At 34.3% G+C, this 23,818-nt stretch overlaps 1 protein-coding gene across 3 annotated transcripts in view; it reads left to right on the top strand.

Moving 5' to 3' along the window:
• Nucleotides 1–23,818, top strand: part of LOC129743963 (phosphatidylinositol phosphatase PTPRQ) — a 57,963-nt gene that overhangs the window by 7,241 nt on the left and 26,904 nt on the right. For all 3 annotated transcript variants that reach the window (XM_055736219.1, XM_055736220.1, XM_055736221.1), the window contains exons 2-3: nucleotides 12,753–13,146; nucleotides 16,044–16,769. In XM_055736219.1, coding sequence (XP_055592194.1) covers nucleotides 12,924–13,146; nucleotides 16,044–16,769 — 949 coding nt within the window. In that variant the 5' untranslated portion in view covers nucleotides 12,753–12,923. The remainder of the gene's footprint in view (nucleotides 1–12,752; nucleotides 13,147–16,043; nucleotides 16,770–23,818) is intronic.

A 23,818-nucleotide genomic window follows, 5' to 3' on the forward strand; every position in this document is an offset into this window, starting at 1 on the left:
CGACGTGCCCACGGTTCGACGACATTCTGTATAACTAGTTCCAGATATGTATTTTGGTTGATCTTCACTCCTTCAGGAACAAAAACCAGCGGAGTCCGGCCATCACGGGTGATTCAGGCCCAAACCATCAGCGATGCTGGTTTCTGTCGCCGGGTGGCCGTCAGCAAGTGGGCATGGCTTCGTGATCTGTCTGGCAAATAAACTCTGTCGTTCTGCTTATTCACGAACTGCTGTACGGTGAAGACTTTCTCGTCGGTAAACACGATATTCTTCAACCTTCCTTCCGCGGCCCTCTTCAGCAGCGCCTTCGTTTTTTTTACCCGTTCTCGTTTCTGCTTCATCGTAAGGTCTTGAATCTTTTGGATCGTGTAGTGCTTGGTCTGAAGTTTATCTTTCAGGATCCGACGGAGACTTCGATCCGATATTGTTGAGATCCTCTGCCAATTTAGGCACTACGACGAAGATTTCTCTTGAGGCGCTTCTTGACAATCTTCGCCATGGCAGGTGTCACCACAGTAGGTCGGCGTCCCCCACCATACCGTTTTTCGGCACTTCCGGTCTCCAGGTATCTTTTAACTGTACGGTATACAAAACCTCTGCACACACTTATATCGGACAGCTCACTAACTATATGTCCTTCTGCCGTTTGCCAGCTAGGAACAAGGCAACCTCAGCGCTACGTTTCTGTTCGAGATCCATTTTTCCGGATAACACCTGATTACAAAAGTAACACTTACATCCAATGATAGCTAAGACTTAATGTAAACAAAGCGACGAGGGGTCGTTCAATACTATTCCGTGTACAACGAAATAATTACTGTTGAAATAATGTAGCAATTCAATTGCTGGACCCTGTATATGTTTCACACATGGATTTTTATTTTAATTTCTTATGATCATGGTCACGAAAAGTGTAAAAAAGTTGTGTAAAACCGTAGTGTTTATTGAATCAACCGCCAAAGCTGTTCCAGTCATAAGAGCAAGTACACTGGTGTTGGGAAAATTTTCAGTCGTATGTGATAGAAATATTGCTATTTTTGCATCACAGCATGCGAAACTACAACACGTGTTGTTAAAAAATTTGAAGGCCACAGATCTTGAAAATGTTTTTGCATGGGAAATATTTCAAAATGTGCTAAAAATAACATAATTTCTACCACTTTTTTCCAACACGAGTGAACTTGCTCTAATAGAAAATTTTCGAAAAGTTAATTGAAAAGTTGACGTAATTTGTGACAGTTTTGCATCTTTAGATTTATAAAACACGAAACACAGACTTTCTGACGACTACTCAAAGGAAGTTCTTTTTAGAAATTATTATCAATCTGCATTTTCTGAGACTATTCTAACACCAAAAATCGGTTTTGCACTGGATTCTTAGTATCTTAAAATAAGATTTAGGCAGTAAATCATATTGCAACTTTCTGAATCTTGAAAAGTCAGCACAAATTCTTGCTGGGCAGAGGGGCGCAGTGAGTAGTAATATCTCAAAGCCATTTCGCTTACGAAGACGGGTGAAAGGAAACGAAAATACACACAAGCATTAGCGCAAAATTTCTAGATTTAGTTTCAGAAAAATACTTATCATATTTGTATCAAACATTGCATCGCCAATGTAATTACATAACCAGAACCGCATTTTTTGAGTTTGTTTTTGCGTAATATTGCGCAATAAACGCAATAAACAAACAAAATAGGAGTCCAAAACTGTCTAAAAAATTTTTAATTTAAAACTTACATTATGAAGAAAATTTAAAAAATATAAGAGACATGTTTTAAAACATTTTCAAAATCTGAGAACGATATTAGGAAAAAGTGTTGAAATGAGTTTTCAAAAATCAAACCGGTGCGACTTCTAAACGTCATTTTTCTGAGTCGCCGTCATATAAAATTTTGTTTCCTACACCCTAAGGTAGGCTTACCAGATACTTTCAGAAAAAAAAGCGGGACATTTCACGAAAAAAAGTGGGACATCGCCGAAAAAAGCGGGACATTTTAGAAACTCTAAGAAACATAACTTCTATGATAATTCCTAAACATATTTATATGTTTCTTCAGCTAAAATAGTTCTTAGAAAGTAATAAAATATGGATAACTGAAATTTGTTTAAGAAATTGAATTTTCAATAAAACTTTCATCTTTGTATACTGCGAAACGTTAAGTCGAAAATGTTATAGTTCAGAGGAATTAAAAATCAGAAATTTGAAGAAAGTTTATATATTTTTAAACAGCCGTTTTTGATCATCTGCCATTAGATTGGAAATGTTATTTTTTTCTCTCAAAAGTCCTATTCTATTTTATCCGGAATTTGCTATACATTCAAGGGATTCTGCTAGGATTTCGGAGAAACATCTGGAGCCATCATCATTTGGAAGCAACTTACATAATATTTTCTTCAATCGGAAAACATTAACATCGCTAGAACGTGCTCAAAGAACGCTCAACAGAACCAGATTGTTATGGTAATGCTAAAATAAGCTTACCAGATTGCCCAGTTTTACTCGGACTTGCCCCGGATATTTGACACAAAATTTAGGAAAAGTTCGGTCTGGCCCGGTTGCCCGGATTTCGTAGAATAAATCCATAGTACATGGAAAATAACAGGTAGGCCATTGCGCTTAACCTCACTTGAAAGCTCCGTGTATGTACACAGCATGCTTGCATACCAACAAAAATAGTTATGAATATTTGGCAGTTTTATATAGAATGGCAATCAAAATTATTAATTTCTCCGGCAATAGCCATTCGATTCCTCTGAAAAGGGCCTCAGATTAAAGATTGATTCTTTAGGCTCATCGGAAACTATTTTTTGCTTTGGATTTTCGGTTCTGAACCATAAATAATGAGCATTCAAAAGAAATTTTCTTCACCGTCCCTCTTTTTTGAGAGCAAAAAATTAAATATTTTCTTCTTTCTATATTCAAAATTTGATAACGATGTAAAATACTTCATATTTCTGTGATAAAAAATCAATTTGTTTGAATTTTTGTTCAAACTGCACATGAAAAAGACCACACAAGGCAAAATAATCATCAAATTTTAGTTTTAAATCGACCAAAAGCCCGTTGCATATTACTTTAAGCGATTTTGAAAAGCCAAATATCGTTCGTTGCATTCAAATGCATCAATGCATATTTTTCTCATAATTTTAATGATTGTCAGTTTTAAGAAAAAAATGATTTTCTGAAAAATTCCATACATTTGCCAGTTTTTTCCATAACTATTTTTTGGGGCCTCTTACCAATACGTTGAAAGAGAGCGGAATAGCCTACCTTGTATATTTCAAAGTACTATGGAATAAATCCTGGATTTTGCACTGATTTATTCGATTTATTTCAACATCTCAGAAAAAAACTTAAATGAGTTAAAAAAATTTGCAACGATTTATTTTTGGAACAAGGTTAATATAAACAATCATGAACAATTTCTTGGAAGCCTAAAATACAATTTAAGACCTGCTGATGTGTTTTGATGTTAAAATATATTTTGGAATGTATTCTTTTTTATTTTTCAATATACAATTCCGTGGTTTTGACCAAATTTGCTCGGATATTGCCCGGATTTTGGGTTGAAAATTTTGAAATTTGAAGCCCGGGTTTTGCCAGCTTTTTAGGTAAAATTACCCGGATTCGTCCGGTCCGGATATGTCTGGTAAATATTCTGGCAACCTTAAATGCTAGAAACTAAACGAGTTATTTGCTCTTGTTTTGTATAAAAAATATGCTGCTTATTTTGAAAAACAAAACATAAAAATAAGGTTTGAATCATTTGTTGTGTTGAACCAATAAATTTAAATTGAAGCTAAGGTTTTTCCAATGTAAGCCAGTGAAACTTCAAAAAGTGTTACCTATTTAATTTTTACAACCTTATCGGTGAATGTCATGATCTTTAAGTAGAATTATTTCTAGTTTTCAAAATCATAAATGGATAAAAAAAAAGAATAAAAAAAATTACAGAAGTTATATGATCGAAGAGAGATTTTCTAAGAAGCGTTTTCATCAAGCACGAACCAATTATTTTGAAGTGGTAATCCGAAGAGAGTTGAATTCACTACAAAACTTTTCTCAGAATAAAAAGCGAGACATTTTGAGAAAAAAGCGGGATTGGCGGGACGGGCGGGACATTCTCTTGAAAAGCGGGACATGTCCCGCTTTTGCGGGACGGATGGCAACCCTACCCTAAGGCTATTATTTGAAGGTTGAGCCCCCAAAACCTCAGACATATTACAATTTTGGGCCAGCACATGGGACTCATATGCAAAAAGGGATAGTATAGCTGCATACCTTCATGATCATGATCCAAAATGTGTAGGTGTCGATAAAGCCAGCCCTCTCCGATTATTTCGTATGATTTCATCAGAATGGGAAATCAACGTAACGCAAAATGAAACACCTCTAAGGTGTCCCAGCCCGATGCCACCGCGCATACGAATGGCTCATAAATCCTTGCAGTTGACCGGGGAGAGTTCATTGCACCAAATGTATCAACCGAAATAACTCCCATAAGGTTTGCATCAGCTATCGTCACGTCACCACTATGATCGTCATTGCCTTTGTCACTATTTAGTAGATCCTGGTTTTCATTCATGAGGAGTACTTCCGAACGATCCATTCATACATTTGGTCCTGCTGATGAGGCTCACGTTTGCCATATGTCCCTCAAAAAAAAAAAAAACTATCGTCGTCTAATTATGAGTCATGTGTTGCAAGTTGCAACTTAAGCAGGGTGACGATTTGTTTAGTAACTCCAGTTTCCCACAGTTTGAAACTTCCCGCAACATGAAGGAAGTTCATTCACCCGAAGATGCGACTGAGAATGGAGTGAGTGATTCATCATCATCAATCAGTCGCTATGAGATCGAGATGGTAAATATTTAACTACTCGAGAAGGACACGTGTTGGGCACTTGTGCTGCCACTGTTTGTCAGTTGTGGGAACATGTTGGCACAAATTGTAAATTTAATAGTCCAAAGCAAGAATCATGGCTATTTGTAATCATTAGAAATTGTTCATTGTAGCCCAGATCGGAAGAAAGTATGAACATCGATCGTTTTGGTACGAATTTGCGCTATTATAAAACACATTTTCGGGCGACGCAAACCCGTTCAAGTAAAACTGGCCGTTTTCTAACTGAAGTCGAAACATCATTATTAAGAGAGCGTACGTTAGTTTGTCCCTGCGAAATATTACTTTTTTCTACAATTATCTCAGAACCAAAAGCTGACAAAAACGGAACAAAACCATCATAAAATTGCACTTAAAGTAAAATCGGTTGGTATAGATCGTAGGTTGAGAAGGGTACATACAATATTACTCTTTGAGGCTTTTGAAAACAGCGAGAACCAAAGTTCCCGTTTTGAATATTTTTTTTTTGTTTTCTTCAGGAGCAGAATCTTGGCAAATCATTTTATTTTTTACGAAGGTTGTAATGACTTAAGCTTATCCGAGAAAAAACTGTGGGTCATATCAGTTTTCGCTTATTCAAAATTGAAAATTATTGTATGAGCCTTCACTTCCATGATGGCCCTTAACCGTAGTTTCCGATCATGTGCTTCAGTCCAACGCATGATTTGAGTTTTGTGGACATTTTCAACAGTGTTTGCATGCTTTTCCACCACTCACGCACAGAATTTTTTGAATAATCAACTGTTTCGCCTGCTATCGATTTGATTCTGATGGATTTTGAAGGAAACTGTGCACCATTTTGTTTTTTTTCTTTTTCTCTTGCATCGTTAATATTAAAAAAACGCGTTAATTTAAAATTAAAAAAAGAATAAGTCGGATAATTATTTGATAGGCAGCGAAATGCTGTCAACATTTTGAATATACGATTACTGGGAAATGATCCATCATCAAAACAAAGTGTCCCATTTCTAAATGAACTAAGCTTTATTTAGGGCGGTCAGATTTTTGATTGCTACACTATGAGCGAAATTATGGAAGGATATCGAAAACAGATTAGCTTTCATTTCAATAATATGAATAATAGAAATTTTGTATTACTGTTCCTAAGAACATAGGTTATTGGTCATTAAAAGTTTAACATTTTTCTTCATGAATCCTTGAAAATTAATATGATAACGGGTGGCAACAAAAATTATAGAACTTCTCTTTCAAGTTGTGAAACAAGTAAAGTGTACTTGAAGAAGATTTGATTTATTGGAATTTTATTCTTCTACCTAGCATTTCATCTCGCCGCACGTGTTAACGAACATACTTAAATTAATGTATTGGAATTAAAGGTACTTTGTCAATTGTTGAAAAAAAAAATAAGTGAAAAATTGAAAACGGTCCATAACCGGCTGTTCGGCGAAGTTTCCATTTGATGTCGGAACAGGAGCATTGTGCGGCCTTCATGTCAACTTTGTGAATACATCTCTTGATTTTACCAATACATTGTTAGCAGTTCTTGGCTCTCCAATTATTTTTGTACACCAATGAGCTCAAAGTTCCGAAAAAATCTTCGATTGGGCGACACTGAGGTAGATTTGTTGGGTTGTGGTTCTTGGGTACACAATCAGGAAGGATTGTGTTTTTTGGCATAATGCGATGACGCTTTATCCGGCCAAAACACGTATTATCCATTCGCATGATGTTTGTGTAGAAACGGCATCAAAATTTTCTTCAAACATACATTCTGGTATACATCTTGATTGATAGCCAAACCAGACGGCTCAACCATGGCTTAGAAATACCTCTCTCGGAAACGGCAATGTACAGCATCACTATCTGTTCAAATTTATGTTTAAACTTGCATTTAATGTTCGGAGATGTAGAAGAACTATCCTTGGAATAATGTCGATAGTTTCCGGGGATGTGCGTTTTTGAAAGGGGGAAGTAACTTTCGTCGTCCAAAACAAATACTTTTTACGGAACTTTTTTTTTTATAATCCAGCGGCATTGGGATTTAAGATTCGAAATCTGATCCTCAGTGTGTTTTGAGGCTCTTGCCTTCTTTCGGCACTTGATTCCAACTTTTTTCAATGTCTTGCCAATGAACTGGTGAGAACAATTGAACTTTTTGGCGGCATCCCGTTTGCTCAGTGAATCCTTGTTGTTGAAGGTACGAGAAAGAGAACAAAGTCCTTTTGCGACCATAATTTTTGCTGGTGTGCCACTACCTTGCTTGCGAGTAGTTGTTAGGTATTTTAGGATAAGGTAAACAGTGGAAGCCGCCACATTTTCTCTTTTATAAAAGTATACAGTATTTATACTTTTTGCCGAAATTTTTGTGCAGTTCGTAGAACTGTACAACGGCATTTTGAGCAAAACTGGGCACACATAAAGAAAACAAAAAATACTAGCTTAAATAGGAGAAGAAAAGCTAACACAGCTAACAACTCTAATTTTTCTCTGAGCTCGTTTATGTTTGAGTATTGGGGCCTCGAAAAAATTATAAAATTTTAGTTGCCACCTGTTCTTCCCATTGATGTGTTCCGAAATTTTGTTCACCTCTGGGAAACTATAAAGCTTGCTTCAGATAGAATTAGAACAAAAACAATTGCCTGTAATTTTTATTTATTATTGAATTCATGATTTTTTTTATACAAATGTAGCGTTTTATTCATACTTTTCACAAAAAATACGGATAAAACTATTCGTCACGGAACCGGTTTTTCTTTTAATTTTCAGGCAGTAAGTATGTATTGAAAAACATTTCGAACTATTTTTAATGCCTCAAAAATTCAATTAGCAATTATAAATTCCAAACACTAAGTTCTTTAATCGAAAAACTAGACTGATTCTTGCAGCAAAAATTTTAAATAACAGAGAAATATTTTTCTCTATCGATAGAAGTTGGTTTACTAGACTTCAGATTGATCATCAGATGATTAAAATCTCGTAGATTTTCAGATAACTATTCTTTTGTTTCAAATTATTTCACTTCTTCGCCGATGATTTAGCTACAGTCAACAGTTTGCGAAATGGAAGTTCTAAATGATGAATGTTGCAAAATGGAACATTCAGATTCTCTCCGCAGCGTTTCTTTATTGAAATTTATTGGTTTCATATATGCTTTGTCGTTTTTCACTTTTACACTACGTTTTCGAACAAAGAACAGTTTTTATCAAATTCAATGTATTAACCAGTTTTTAGAAAGAAAAATGTTTAAGTCTCGGTGGTCGGGTGGTTAGCGTGGTAAGACGGTAATCGCTGGTCCACTGATGGCATGGGTTCGATTCCCATCTCGGTACTGGGTGTTAAATGTTAATCTTAAGTTGTCCACGTCTGTAAAGCCTAAATCGGCTAAGACGGTGTATGTCTTTAAAAAAGTCTAAACCATATATCGAGGTAGAATTATCATTTGCCTTGCTCATTCTGATCCATTTTTTTTTTTCAATGTAGATCGTGTAAATTTTAATTAATGTAGCACTTTTTATTGGCTTTGGGAATTCACGGGATCTATAAGCTTTTCGTGGGATTTTGGAATTATTCGATTTTTTTTAATTTCCGGCAATTCCCGTTCGGGAAATCACGTGTAGGACACTCTAAACCATGGGTTACCAAGATTTTCAACAGATGGGCCAAATTTTAGAAATGAAACATCCTGGCGGGCCAAAAAACAAATTTTTCTATGATATTTAAAGAGATGGAAAAATTCATGAAGATATTATTAAAAAATATTTGAAATAGGAAGCACGCATATTATTATATCACACTTCGACTTCCATAACTTTTTCCTTTAATGATATTTTTTGATCAAAATATCCTGCGTAAGATAGACCAACTATCATTCTACAAAATTTGAGGTTTCTATATTTTGCGAGGCCTGAGATACAGTTATTTCACGAAAATCGGATTTTTTGGACTTCTGCCATTCAAACAGCAATATCTCAGAAACTACATTTGTGCGATGTGTGTAACACGGAATTTACAATTGAACACTTATTTACCAGCTGCAGAAAATTTGAAATGCTTCGACGACAGAACGGGATTGTAGGAGATCTTCCAGTTATACTGGCCAACAATCGAGAAAAGGAAAGAAAAGTGATAATGTTCCTTAAGAAATCTAAATTGTTTGAAGAGTTGTAACTTTACTAGAAACCCAGAGGAAGAATGACCCTGCGTGGTTAAACTCCTCTTTAAATAAACAAACATTTCATTTCATTTCATTCCAGAAACTACGCAACGCATATAAGTGAAATTTTGCACAGTGATTTTTGAAATATCAAACTAGCATGTTTGAAGTTTTTGAAAAATTCTATTGAAAGTTCTGCAAGGTACAATATTTTAGGGTTGAACCGAAAAATACGATTTCTATAGCATTTTGGACGGATCATGGGAACAGTATTTTTTCCGTCCACAAATCAGCTTGAAAATGTATAACAAAAATAATATCGAAAATAAAAAGTAAAATAAATTTGTGTTTTGAAATAAGAATCTCATGATACTGTTTTGAGTTTAAGATAATGAAATAGATTAACTGGCGGTTGAACATAACATAAGATTTCCATATGGAATCATTACTCCAGAATTCTATAAAAATCGCATTTTTAGGTTGATGCCTGAAATATTGTACCTGTGACAGTGCGCGTGCTCCCCATTTCTATACAATTATGAACTGCCCCTTTTCCAAAGTTTTCAAGATCACAATCCACTTAAAAAAATTGTAATGTATTTCCAATAAAAAAACACACTGCAGATAAAAATGTTTAAAATAGTAGTACCGTTCATAAGTATGGATCCACATCTTATTCGAGTCGAGTTTCACTCAAAATTTAAAACTTTTTCATTCGTGCGTAAAATGGTTAAAATTGCAGTTGTAATTTTTCATATTATCACACTGCCCCTACTCGCATAACAGTCCCATATGCATTTTCGTCATTTTTCATATAACCTGACAGTTCGTCCTTTTTTACATAGGACTTCAATATAAAACAATAAAACAAGATAGTTTGTTCTGGAAATTTGGAAAAAAATCAACAAGTGACTGTCCCATATGAAATATACCCGCATAAGAGTCCCATATGTGAATTATCACAAATTTAGTTAGTTTTTTAGGTTTATTTTTGGTGGGCAATCTTCGATTGATAGTCCAAGTTATTTCTAATGAAGATTTAATTTAGTTGATGACAAAATATTCTTTGAAGACTGGCTACAAAGTTAAAAGGAATGACTTGAACACAAAAAAGATCCATCTTGCGGCATGGAACTTAAGATTTTCCCCCAGAAGTATGTTTTTACAGTTGATTACTGCTTAAGAAAACTCAGAACTAATTAAATCCAAGGAAAAAAAAAGTACAGATAGATAGATAAAAATATATTCGGCGGGACTGTTATGCGAGTAGATTTGAAAAAATTGTCGTAAATACCCGTAAATAACAGTCCCATAACGGATAAAAAGGTGCTCCGGGTCGTAAGAAAAGCCCAATCTCGGAAATTTTATGTCCCACGATTTATTATGACAACCTAGAAAATATTCCAAAAAACGATTTTTGTTTATGCTGAAAGCTGTGTCCATAATTCAAAAATATCTTCCAAAACAGAAAAAGCTCATTTTCTCGCTTGATCGTTTTTTTCATATGGGACTGTTATGCGAGTAGGTGCAGCCCATTTTGATTAAATGGATCTGACGGTAAAACCTTCACTAAACAGCATGTGGCACCTTTTGCCAAATAAAAAAAAAGTTTAGGAAGTATATGTGCCTATATTCAAATAATTTTTCATTTTCTGGTATTTGACAATACCAAATCGGTTCTTGTTTAAACCTAGATAAATCTTAAAAAATTGTCAATTGTTTTCAGTTTTTCATTATTGATAAACACAAATACAGAACACGCTGTCAATACTGAACTATTCGAATTTAGTATAGTTTTCATAAATATGCTTTTATTTATTGAAGTTTTGCATAAATTAACAAATTTGAAACATTAACACAGCAGAGTTTGGTATTTCTTAATGATTTGCAAAAGTTCGAAAAATTTGAATAAACGATTTTTTAAAAACAAAGTTTCATATCAGTTATTTCTTATTTAAAATTGCTCACACCATTTTGAAAGTTAGAGAATTTTTTGTATGGAAATGCATTCATTTTTGGATGGAAACCCCTCCCCCTATACCAGGGGTCGGGGAACTTTTTGAATCATTACCCCAAAACATTTTTATTTAAGTTGATATTACCCCATGACGAAGAGCAACAAAAAAAAAAAAACGTATACGTAACACTAAGCGAGCTCTCAAAGACTGTTATTTGATTGCCTCAGGGGAAATATTCACTTCTGCATATGCCGCTTAATTCATTACTTTCGAAATAAAACCAACAAATTCATAAAATTGCATAATGAAGATATACACTTTTCACTCACAAAATATTCAATTTTACCCCCAAGAATTTCGCTTTTACCCCATTTGGGGTAATTTACCCCGGTTCCCCGACCGATGCCCTATACGAATAGTTGTAACGAAGCTGTTGTAAAAATATAATTTGATTCTGATGTAAATGGGATTGCGTGAAAAATTTTTCAGGGTTTTAAATCGTTAGCTTAATATCTTACTGTCTCCCTGAGGCCTTCCAAACGAAAACAAGAGTGTGCTTAAAATGCAATTTTTCAGACTTTTTTTAAGTTCGTATGTATTAGGTGAAGTTTGGACCCTTTTTTTTTAAAGAAAAATATTCAATTCTCAGAACATGGTATGGTAATTCTGGAAAGAGCTTCGCGGGCCACAAAAAACAGTCGCGGGCCATGGTTTGGCCACCCATGCCCTAAACCCTTTCTCTGCATACCATTCTTGAACGAATTTGCTGTAATGAAAGCATGCCAAATCTGGCCAAAACATTACGGGATGGCTGTGGGATCGAATGAACGGCAACATTCGTTTTTGGAGACACTCTTTTTAGTACACGTCATTGTCTTATTTGTAACGAAAATTTTCGTTTTTTTTTGCCACAGCTGCAAATGCCCTGCTAAGTCATACAAATTTAAATAATTTCTGGAACACCCCCCCGAGCCGTTGGCAAGTAAAATTTTTGACCTTGGATATGTCCGAAGTTAGTCTTGACATAGGTTTCATCGTCCATCAGAAGACACCGGTTGAACTTGGTCAGCACCTGGTCGTATTGCTTCCGAGCACGTCGCTTTTCTTCCAAAAATGTTGACGGTCGCCATTAAAAATGTAAGAGTCATCGTACGCTGCTACCAAGAGCTTTCTGAGCTCAGTAAAAAAAACTGCTTCCTATGAAAATGTTCAGTGAACCATCAAAGATGGTTCAGGTAAAGAAATATACTTCTAAGCAATCCTCAGACAGACCGGAAACTAAAGGAAAGGTAAAACTGGAACAAACTAATTCTTTGACAAATAAAAAAAAGGCAATCTGCTGTTTTCACTCTTTTGTGTGTTGAACAAATGAATGAAGTGCTCTCTTATCGGCACTCTATCAGCTAAACAACGATTTCAACCGATTTGGATCGTTTATCAGCGGACGCCTGTATCGCGGGCCCGGGGATTTTCATTAATTGGCACTAAAAATTAATCGATTTTTTCATACACTGTTGGCTGAATGTTTTAAGAAATCATTGGAAAACTCTAATTTGTTAAATTTCAAAAATACTATGCACTTTAAAAATTATTCTCTAACATTCTTGCTGATTTGTAGTGCAACTTTTATAGGAAATCAGAAAAAATCATGATAAATCGATTCTTTCGAGACGTTTTGATTTACACAAGGATTAACTCTATCAATTGCTTGCATAGCTTATCGTTCATGAATGTGTGCCTTTTGACAAATGAAGTTAACAACTGTTCCCTCTACAGTTTTCAATACAGCCCATCAGTTGGAATCGAGCGGTAGATGTTACGACAAATGTGAGTCCGTACTGCAAGTTTTGCAGCTGCTGAAGCCGGTTGAAATCATGTACTGTGATCATATAATCTTAGAGTGTGACTTCGGTAGAACGTATTACATTATTTGAAGTGAAAGAAAGAATGATGAAAATAGCTAGTCGAAAGTGGTTTTATTTAGTTTTGACTACGTTGAGCTTACTCGGGCATCGAGTCAGTTTGGCTCAAGAAGATAATCCATCAGGTGAAACAACAACATTATCGGTCAATGGTAAACAACAGGATGTCGTCACGATGGACAAAGTCATCGAAACAACGACTGAATCGTTGCTGGAAAATAAGACGAAAACGGAACTGTGCTGGTCAGGTTTGTATTCTAATGATTAATTTAAAACAGTACTTGGAATTAATATAATGAAAATTAGACCTCTGAATCAGAATTCAAATACAGAAACAATCAAAACCAAAATCTAAAAAAAACAGCCATGTTAAATTTCGAAACACGGTGTTGATTTTCCCAAAAACAAAAAAAATGTGCAAAATTTCAGCTCAAACAGACTTTTTTTTCCAAAAACTGAACAAAAATAACAAAGAGGCTTAAAATCAAAAAGAAAAAATGACAAAAACTACAAATATGCCAAAATAACAAATGACAATAACAAAAATGGCAAAAATAAAAAAAATGACAAATCGACAAAAATAACAAAAAAATTACAAAAAAAAAATGACAAAAATGACAAAAATGACAAAAATTACAAAAATGACAAAAATGACAAAAATGACAAAAATGACAAAAATGACAAAAATGACAAAAATGACAAAAATGACAAAAATGACAAAAATGACAAAAATGACAAAAATGACAAAAATGACAAAAATGACAAAAATGACAAAAATGACAAAAATGACAAAAATGACAAAAATGACAAAAATGACAAAAATGACAAAAATGACAAAAATGACAAAAATGACAAAAATGACAAAAATGACAAAAATGACAAAAATGACAAAAATGACAAAAATGACAAAAATGACAAAAATGACAAAAATGACAAAAATGACAAAAATGACAAAAATGACAAAAATGACAAAAATGACAAAAATGACAAAAATGACAAAAATGACAAAAATGACAAAAATGACAAAAATGACAAAAATGACAAAAATGACAAAAATGACAAAAATGACAAAAATGACAAAAATGACAAAAATGACAAAAATGACAAAAATGACAAAAATGACAAAAATGACAAAAATGACAAAAATGACAAAAATGACAAAAATGACAAAAATGACATAAATGACATAAATGACAAAAATGACAAAAATGACAAAAATGACAAAAATGTCAAAAATGAAAAAAATAACAAAAATGACAAAAATTACAAAAATGACAAAAATGACAAAAAAAAGACAAAAATTTCAAAACTGGCACTAAAATTACACAAAAATGACACCAAAATAACACAAAACTGACACAAAAATGCTAAAATGACTCAAAAAATGACAAAAATGACCTGATTGACAAAAAAAAAACAAGAATGAAAAGAATGACAAAAATGACAAGATTGAGGAAATGACAAAATTACAAAAATGACAAAAATGACAAAAATGACAAAAATGACAAAAATGACAAAAATGACAAAAATGACAAAAATGACAAAAATGACAAAAATGACAAAAATGACAAAAATGACAAAAATGACACAAAAATGACACAAAAATGACACAAAAATGACACAAAAATTACACAAAAATGACACAAAAATGACACAAAAATGACACAAAAATGACACAAAAATGACACAAAAATTACACAAAAATTACACAAAAATGACACAAAAATTACACAAAAATGACACAAAAACGACACAAAAACGGCACAGAAATGACACAAAGATTACATAAAAATTACACAAAAATTACACAAAAGTTACACAAAAGTTACACAAAAATTACAAAAAAATTACACAAAAATTACACAAAAATGACACAAAAATTACACAAAAATTACACAAAAATGACACAAAAATGACACAAAAATTACACAAAAATGACACAAAAATTACACAAAAATTTCACAAAATTGACTCAAAAATAACACAAAAATAACATTTAAATTATACAAAAATTACACAAAAACGACAAAACTAATACAAAAATTACAAAAAAATTACACAAAAATTACACAAAAATTACACAAAAATGACACAAAAATGACACAAAAATGACACAAAAACTACACAAAAATGACACAAAAAATAAAAAAAGATACACAAAAATGATACAAAAATGACACAAAAATGACACAAAAATGACACAAAAGTGACACAAAAGTGACACAAAAATGATACAAAAACGGCACAAAAATGACATAAAAATTACACAAAAATTACACAAAAATTACACAAAAATGACACAAAACTGACACAAACATGACACAAAATTGACTCAAAAATAACACAAAAATAATATTTAAATTTTACAAAAATGACACAAAAACGACAAAACTAATACAAAAATGACACAAAATTGACACAAACATGACTCAAAATTGAAACAAAAATGACACAAACATGACTCAAAATTGAAACAAAAATGACACAAAAATGACATCAAAAAGACACCAAAAAGACACAAAAATTACAAAAGTTACACAAATGACAAAAAATGACCAAAAACAGATGCCAAAAAATGCCAAAAAATGAAAGTAATGACAAAAATGATAAAAATCACAAAAATATTTGGTCCGTAAAGTTATTTGTAATAATTTTTAGTTATTCTTTGAATTTTTTAAGATTTTGGAACTTTAGTTTACTTCGTGATTTTCATATTTTCATTGTGTATTTCGTGTTGGTTTTGTTTTTTTCTGTTATTTTTTAAGCTGTTTTTGTTTTTTTTTGTTCACAACCTGATGTTACTTGTCGTTAAAATTAAATTTTCATCCTATTTTTGAATTTCTTTGTTTGTTTTAGAACTCCCAGAAGTGGGGAATAAGTTGGTCCCTAGAATGACCCAAATTAGTATGAGATAAAAAAGAAGATAATATTATACCCAGTAAGCTAGAATAGATCATTCGCAAGTTTTCAAATGAAAATGCATTTAAAGTCGAGATGTCAAATAATATTTGATCAAAAATAGACTTGTTTTTATTTTTTATTATTATTTTTTAATTCTGATACTACATTTTCCCGAAAATCTATTATCACCCTAAAATATCTAATTAAAATAATTGAAAATTTGGTTTCCCATTTTCAATCGCAGATTCACATCCGATCAACATAACGTTTGAAACTCCGAGGACAATCCGATGGCAGTACCCTTCGGAACTTGTATCCTGTTTGGACAGCTTCCGGATCGTTCAGGAAATAGTTTCGCACGACATTGTGAACGAAACTGTGTTGCAAATCGATTCGAATGATTCCGAGGGTGAATTTTTGATCGACTCCCTAGAACCGGACCTGGAATGTGCTCATCGTAAAATTTCGATTCGTCCCGTTTTCAAAGAACAAATCCTTCAGGGAGAAACGTTCGAAAGCAGCTTTAATCCTGTGGAGCTACAGGATATTCAAGTGGATCAATCAGTACCCCGGGAAGTTACTATCAGTTGGAAAAAAGCTGATCTGTACGGAGGATGTTTGAAGAAAATTGAAATCTCCTACGGAGAAATAATCCTAAATTTGTTGCCCTCTTCAAGAAAAGTTATCGTGAAAGATTTGAACCCATGTGAAACCCATCAGTTTAACATAAGTGCTATTGATTTGGAGGATAGAGTCGGGTTTGTACAAGAAATTACAGCGACCATTCAAGAGGAAGAGATTGGAGAGGTTACAGAAGTGGCTCTAGTCAAGGGTTTAGATAACGAAACCATTTCGATTCAATGGAAGCGACCTCTTGAATCGATGCTTTGTGTCAACTCGTTTGAGCTGCAATACAAGCAGCTCGACAGTAGCTTTACAAATGTCTCAACGCCAGTGATTGAAAATGAAGGTGAGTTTGTTTGTTATTGTTTTTACATATTTAAAAAAAGAATACATCCGACCTTGTTTAAGAGATCAGTGTTGAGCAAGCAAACTTTTAAAAATGTTTTAAAAACTTTTTTTGAAGGTTCTTAAATAATATTTAGCAAAAAAAACTCGTGGATTCCTATTAAGTTGGAATTGAAGCTTTTTAATTTTGATTATCTGTCAATTAGTTGCAAGCCTTTAATTTGCAAGAAGTGCTTGAACATAGAAAACAACGAGTTCGAAAAGCTGTTCTAGCTTATATTACTCTTTACCAACTCCAAAGGAAAGGTTTTAAGTCGCTGTGTCAATAGATAACATCTTTTTGACCGATAAATGGACAAATATGTACTACTCCATATATGTACGTTTAGACCGCTATAAATTTTGTATGGAAATTTCAAATTTTGAACATCTCCAATAACTTTGTTTGTATGTGTTTACTGCCGTAAAGAGCAATAACAAGTTTTGAAGCGATTCATTCAGTCCTGAATTAGCGCAGCGTATTTTCAATTTCATACCGTCAGATCGGACATCATACAACAGCGGTGCTAGAGGCAACATTTGTATACCACAACAGTAATCAAATTTTAATTCTAATTTAATAAAGTTATCATTTCATAATAACAAAATGATGATGACATTTTTGGATGCCGTAAAAAACATTACCCAGTATGACGGATTGGCTCAATGATATCATCTACAAACTTTATATTGCTTTTATTATCCTATACCAACACAGTGGTGTACAAATATTTTTCTGACAAACATCAAAATTTTTCGAATAAATATTTTCATAATTCAGTTACCAGCCTGGGCTAAAATGCATGAAAATGCAAATCAAAGTTTCACCTTTTAAATCCCGTTTCCATATACTGGAATATATTTGTTTTGCATCACGTATTTGTTTATATCTAAATTTCATGTATCCAAACATTAATTTTTATGATTTTAGCTAGTAGATTTTTTTACCCCTAAATGTATGCAACACCCTTATGCTTTTTCTTTAGAAACTTTTTTGACAGGAAAATGTAAAATTTAATTCGAACGAATCCAAAAATTACTGCAATTGGTGTTTTATTCGTTATGACATCACAAATATATCCAAAATTATAAAATTTCTGCTTCTCTACCTTACATAGAATTTTTTTTCTGAAAAGAATAGCAGACCTAACTGTCAATCGCTATTTCAGATCGAAAAACATGAGGACTAAGCATTTTTGACGCTAACTAAATTATAATTTTTCGAAAAATAGGTCCATTTCCAGTTTTTTATTTTTTTTTAAGCTTGAGCTATGTAGCTTGGTCAAATAGTTGCTATTAGTATGGAATGTTAGATTTACATGTTTGGAAACATTCTGCGCAAAAAGTTTATTGAAATAACGATTGGATTTTTAGATGGTAAATAATATTCAATTTTTGATTTTTTTTTTCATAAAGTAACAAATTGATATCAGACATGTATAACAAAGAAGGGTAAAAACGATTTTTTTCAATTATTTCTCCATAAGAGTATGTTATTGCCGGTTAAACATGATTTGAATAGAAAAATTATAAACTTTGCAATGGAGGGTCTTTTTGTACACTTTTGTTTGCAAGTCCCTATGACAAAAAGCATATCAAAACCCCTCTCCCTTTTTTTTCTTGACAACTTGACAATTTCAAAAGAAGATGCATTTGAATTCAAGAATCACAGAAGTAGTAAAGTTTCTGCGTTATATAGATAAACTATCACACTATTATATCACCAAATTTGAGCTTTCTGGCGTTTGTGTGAACTGAGATACAGTAATTCTACGAAAATCGGACTTTTTGGACTTTTACCATTCAAACTGCAATATCTCAGAAACTACGCTACATTTTTATTGAAATTTTGCAGAGTGATTGTTGAAATATTAATTTAGCATGTCTGAAGTTTTTGAAAAGTCATGAAAGTTATTGAAGTTGAAAAGTTTTGCATGATGTCCCAGTTGACGGTATGGGAAACCAAAATTTTCATTCAAAAATCACCAGAAATGTTCTGAAAGTTAAAAAAAGTATAACTTCGGATTTTAAATCAGGGAGGATTTGATTTAAATCATGATTTAAATCACTTGATTTATATTAGTCAATATACTTCATAAGTATTACTCAAATTTAATTCCATGAAGATATTTTGATTGAAAATTTAGCAAGTTGGCATTTAAATCAAATAACCCTAATAATTTCCGCTCAAGTCTAATAATTTCCGCTCAAGTCTAATAATTTTTGTTCATTTGTTCATTTCATTTAAGCAAACTTAGCAATTTTCTTTTCATTTTTTTAATAAAATCATCTGATATTTCATATTTTTACATAAATTTCGACGCTCAACGTTTTTAAAAGTTTTGAATTTCATTTGATCTATTGATTCCTCTGAACCAAGAGAAGAAAAATGCTGATTGAGTGCCCTAAATCCGTCTACAACAATTTTTTGGTGTATTACGATAATATTTTCATTCAGTAAAGGAATTGCTCATTTGTTACTGAAATTAACCATTTTAATTTAAAAAACTTTGAAAAATTGTATTCTTACTATAAAATCAGACGGGGACAGTGGAAAACATGCATTTCAAAGGACTAAGCTTACGAAGAAATTCACAACATTTTTCAAGACAATCGTAAATCGTTCCGAGTCGATCGATGTGGATTTAATTTGAAAGCATTGGTCTTTGATGAATGTTAAAAATCATGAATCATTAAGCCTTTATAAAGCTGAGTTAAACAACTCAGCTTTATCACATGATGGAAGAACCTTCAGATGCTTCCTTCAGATATTTCCTTTAAATGCAATTTATAGAAAAAATCCTATTTAAATTTTGTAATTTGTAATTTGTAATTTATTAACTTAAACGTAGCCTATCAGTTACAATGAACTATTAATTCAGGTTAAGGAAAACACTTTCATAAAATAAACTTTTGGAATGTTAATAAAATATTGGTATAGTTTCTCTCTAGTTGGCTCGGTTCAGTGCGGCCTTGAAGGTGGTTAGCGAATTAGCGTGCTTAGTTGCCAAAGGTAGGCTGTTCCAACAGGAAGCTCCATACACTAGTACGCTCTTCCTAGATGTCGTCGTATGTTGCGGGATGATGAAACATTTGGCTCGATCGTTTCTTCCTCGCTGCAGGTGATTTAGGAGATAGATAGGTAGCCCTAGGTCATAGCCCTGACGCATGAAGCAACAAATTCGTCTTCGATAATTCTCCAGAAGATCGCAGCCAAGTATTAGTCTTCTGGTGGTCTCGGTAGTCTCCCTACGTTTTAGATTGAAGACAAATCTAGCTGCCGATTTGAAGCACCTAAGCAGCTGGTCCTTGCATGCTGCTGATAGACCTGGGAAGTAAACTACGTCGCAGTATAAAAAGAAGGGAACAATCACAGATTGGACCAATTTAAGACGGATTGGGAGTTGGAGAACTGATTGAAATTTGCGGAACGTTCTGAGAGTGAGAAAAACCTTAGATGTGACGCCATTTACATGGTCGGTCCAATTCAGATTGTGGTCCATTATAAGACCCAAGTTTTTAACTTTATTCATCAGAGGGATGGTGTGGTTACAGAAAACAATGTCAGAGTCTGGATTTACTGTACCTCTCTTGGTGAAAACAAACGCTTGGGTTTTAGTGGGATTGGGCGATAGAAAATTATTTCTACTCCACAACTCTATTCCCCCCAGATCAACATTAATTGATCGCACTAGCTGTTCTATTTCAGTTATTGGCCCGTTGATGTAAATTTGCAAGTCATCTGCATAGAGCTGATAACTGCATTTTAAGATGGAGGGGAGACTATTGACGTAAAGGCTAAAAAGTAGGGCACTTAAGCACGAACCTTGAGGTGTTCCATCTGTTAGAGGTTGTTCAGTTGATATCTTATTGGAACAACGCACTACCTGACACCGATTTGTGAGGAAAGATGATATGAGTGTTCGAGCCAAACTCGAAGAATTGGCAACGTCGCAATTGCGCCACCAACGAAAAAAATCATCACGAATCACCGCCTGCTACGTTTGTGTGTTGTGTGTCCATTCAAGGACATGCATTCATATGTGTACATAGGAAACGCCGGTAAACGCCGGCCGGCGTACAACAACAATTGCACGCTGTTACTTCAGCCAGCGAGCAGTGGAAATTTCCATTGTGCACACAGATGTTTGTGTGCGTGTGAATGAAGCAATCATTCAAGCAACCGTTGTGTTCGCCAATCCATTGAGATCCATTCCATCCGTCGACAAGTGAAGACGTCGAATTTAAGTCAAGTCAAGTGTTCCTCCATTCTAGAAGTTGTTTCCTCCATTCATTAAGGTTCCTTCCTATGAGTTAAGTTGTTCTTCGAGTTAAGTTTTCCTTCCTCCATTAAGTCATGTTTCCTCCTAATAAGTTAAGTAAATGTACATAGTGTAAATACATGTAAATAGAGAACGATAAGTGCCTTTTTACTAGTAAAAATTTCTCCATTCAACATCCGGTAAATTGTGTCTTCGGACTTTTCGAACGGTCCCCAAATTCGAGCAAAATTACAGTCCACGGCTCTTTCATTGGTCCGATTCGAACCGGATAAGAACATTGACTGTTTCGAAAGTCTGCTGCGCTCCGGATGCAAAGTGTTAAGTGAAAAAAGACACGCGAAAAACTGAAGTGTATAATTAAAACCTTCAACGTGGCAAAGTGATTCGACAAAATGTTAATGCCAGTGGATCGGATTCAGAATTAAGTGGTTCCGCTCCGATTTTGAAGTGAAGTGTTGCTTATTTTCCCAAATTTTCACCACCACAAACGATATGAATTTCCCGACCCAGAAAATGAACAAAATAGATGCTCTCATTCTCCGCAGGGAGTATGAGCTCCAAAAAGTGCAAAAAATTGCAAGTGCGCTACATCAGTATGACAACTTAAGTTTCCAGATTTCCGTAGGAAGAATAAGAGCCTACTTTAAGTTTATCGGCCAAGCCCAAGAAGAATATTATGCCGCTCATAAACAAATTCTAGATCTTGCTTCCTTCAAAGATCTTGAAGCCCATTTTGAGCATCTAAGTGCCTTTGAGTTGTTCTGTTCCGAAGTTTTGATCGCTCTCCAGAAACTGTCTTCTCAGATTTCCATAAGCTATGTGAGAACAACTTCCGCATTAAGTTATGTACCATTTGTTAAATGTGAAATACCGAGTAGAAAATTGAGTGAAAGTTTCCCAATCCCAGAAGAACACATCTGCCAAAATTTTGAACAATTCTCCGATCAGAATTCAAAATATGAAAAAACAAGAAAAGAGAAAATCCATGTTATTTCCGAAGAAACCAAATCCACTCCCGAAAAATCTGATTATTCCAAAAATTATGAAGATGTTAATTTAAAAACTGTTAAAAATAAGTTCAACCCAAACAAAGATAGTTTCCCCCGAGAAAGTGAAGTGAAGTTTCCTCCAAAAAAAGGTGCAACTAAGATGCATCTTTCTGTTCCGCTCCAGAATGAAGTTCCGTCTGCTGCCGACAAGAAAGTTTTTAATGATACAGTGTTCCCTTCCAATGAATCCTTCCACTTTAAGTGTAAACGAATTCGGAAAAGAAAATCTAAGCGACATATCTCGATGAAAAGTTTTCCTGCAGTCGCTGAAAATTCTCCGGATAAAATTCCTACTTATGAGCGTAACAAACAATCCAAGAACAAGACCGCCGTGAAAATTTTTCCAACAATCATTGAAAAACCTCCCAACGAAAATCCTAAGTGTAAGTCAAGCTATCCTACCAAAAGAGTCAAGAATTTAAGGTTTTCCAACAAACATTTTGAGTTCTTTGAAGTAAATAGACCGTTCATGAGTTCCAGCATAACTTCCAACTCAAAGTTCCCAATTTTTCAACAAAATGAATGTCCTTTGCTGCAATCTCTTGTTGGAATTTTTCTTCGTTGTCATCGTGAAGCAGATTCCTCGGCACTTATGGAAAATTATTGGTGCCAGTCCTGGTTCCTAAGTGCGAGGTCCCCAGTGCGCAGAAAACTTGGTATTGTGTGCACTACTTCAAGGTCCCCAACGTTCCCCACAGCCCGACGACGAGGAAGATTGAAATTCCGAAGATTCCCCGGGGGAGTATGTTCGAGCCAAACTCGAAGAATTGGCAACGTCGCAATTGCGCCACCAACGAAAAAAATCATCACGAATCACCGCCTGCTACGTTTGTGTGTTGTGTGTCCATTCAAGGACATGCATTCATATGTGTACATAGGAAACGCCGGTAAACGCCGGCCGGCGTACAACAACAATTGCACGCTGTTACTTCAGCCAGCGAGCAGTGGAAATTTCCATTGTGCACACAGATGTTTGTGTGCGTGTGAATGAAGCAATCATTCAAGCAACCGTTGTGTTCGCCAATCCATTGAGATCCATTCCATCCGTCGACAAGTGAAGACGTCGAATTTAAGTCAAGTCAAGTGTTCCTCCATTCTAGAAGTTGTTTCCTCCATTCATTAAGGTTCCTTCCTATGAGTTAAGTTGTTCTTCGAGTTAAGTTTTCCTTCCTCCATTAAGTCATGTTTCCTCCTAATAAGTTAAGTAAATGTACATAGTGTAAATACATGTAAATAGAGAACGATAAGTGCCTTTTTACTAGTAAAAATTTCTCCATTCAACATCCGGTAAATTGTGTCTTCGGACTTTTCGAACGGTCCCCAAATTCGAGCAAAATTACAGTCCACGGCTCTTTCAATGAGGTTACAGGCAGGTGACGAGAAACAAAACTCGGATATTAACTTCCTTGACAGCAAATTATGGTTGACACAGTTGAAAGCCAAGGAGAAGTCAACAAGCACCATTACCGTGCAATGATCGTTGTCAAGGTTACTGAGGATGTCGTGGGACACTTTAGCAAGAGCAGTAGTTGTTGAGTAACCTTTACGATAGCCAGACTGATGCTGAGCGAGAAGAGGAGGAGTGTGTTGATTCAGATGCTCAGTTATTTGTGCAAGTAGAACTTTTTCTAGCAGTTTAGACATGGCTGGCAGTACACTTATTGGTCTAAAGTCTTTGG

Source organism: Uranotaenia lowii, chromosome 2 (assembly GCF_029784155.1).
Source record: "Uranotaenia lowii strain MFRU-FL chromosome 2, ASM2978415v1, whole genome shotgun sequence".
Taxonomy (NCBI): domain Eukaryota; kingdom Metazoa; phylum Arthropoda; class Insecta; order Diptera; family Culicidae; genus Uranotaenia; species Uranotaenia lowii.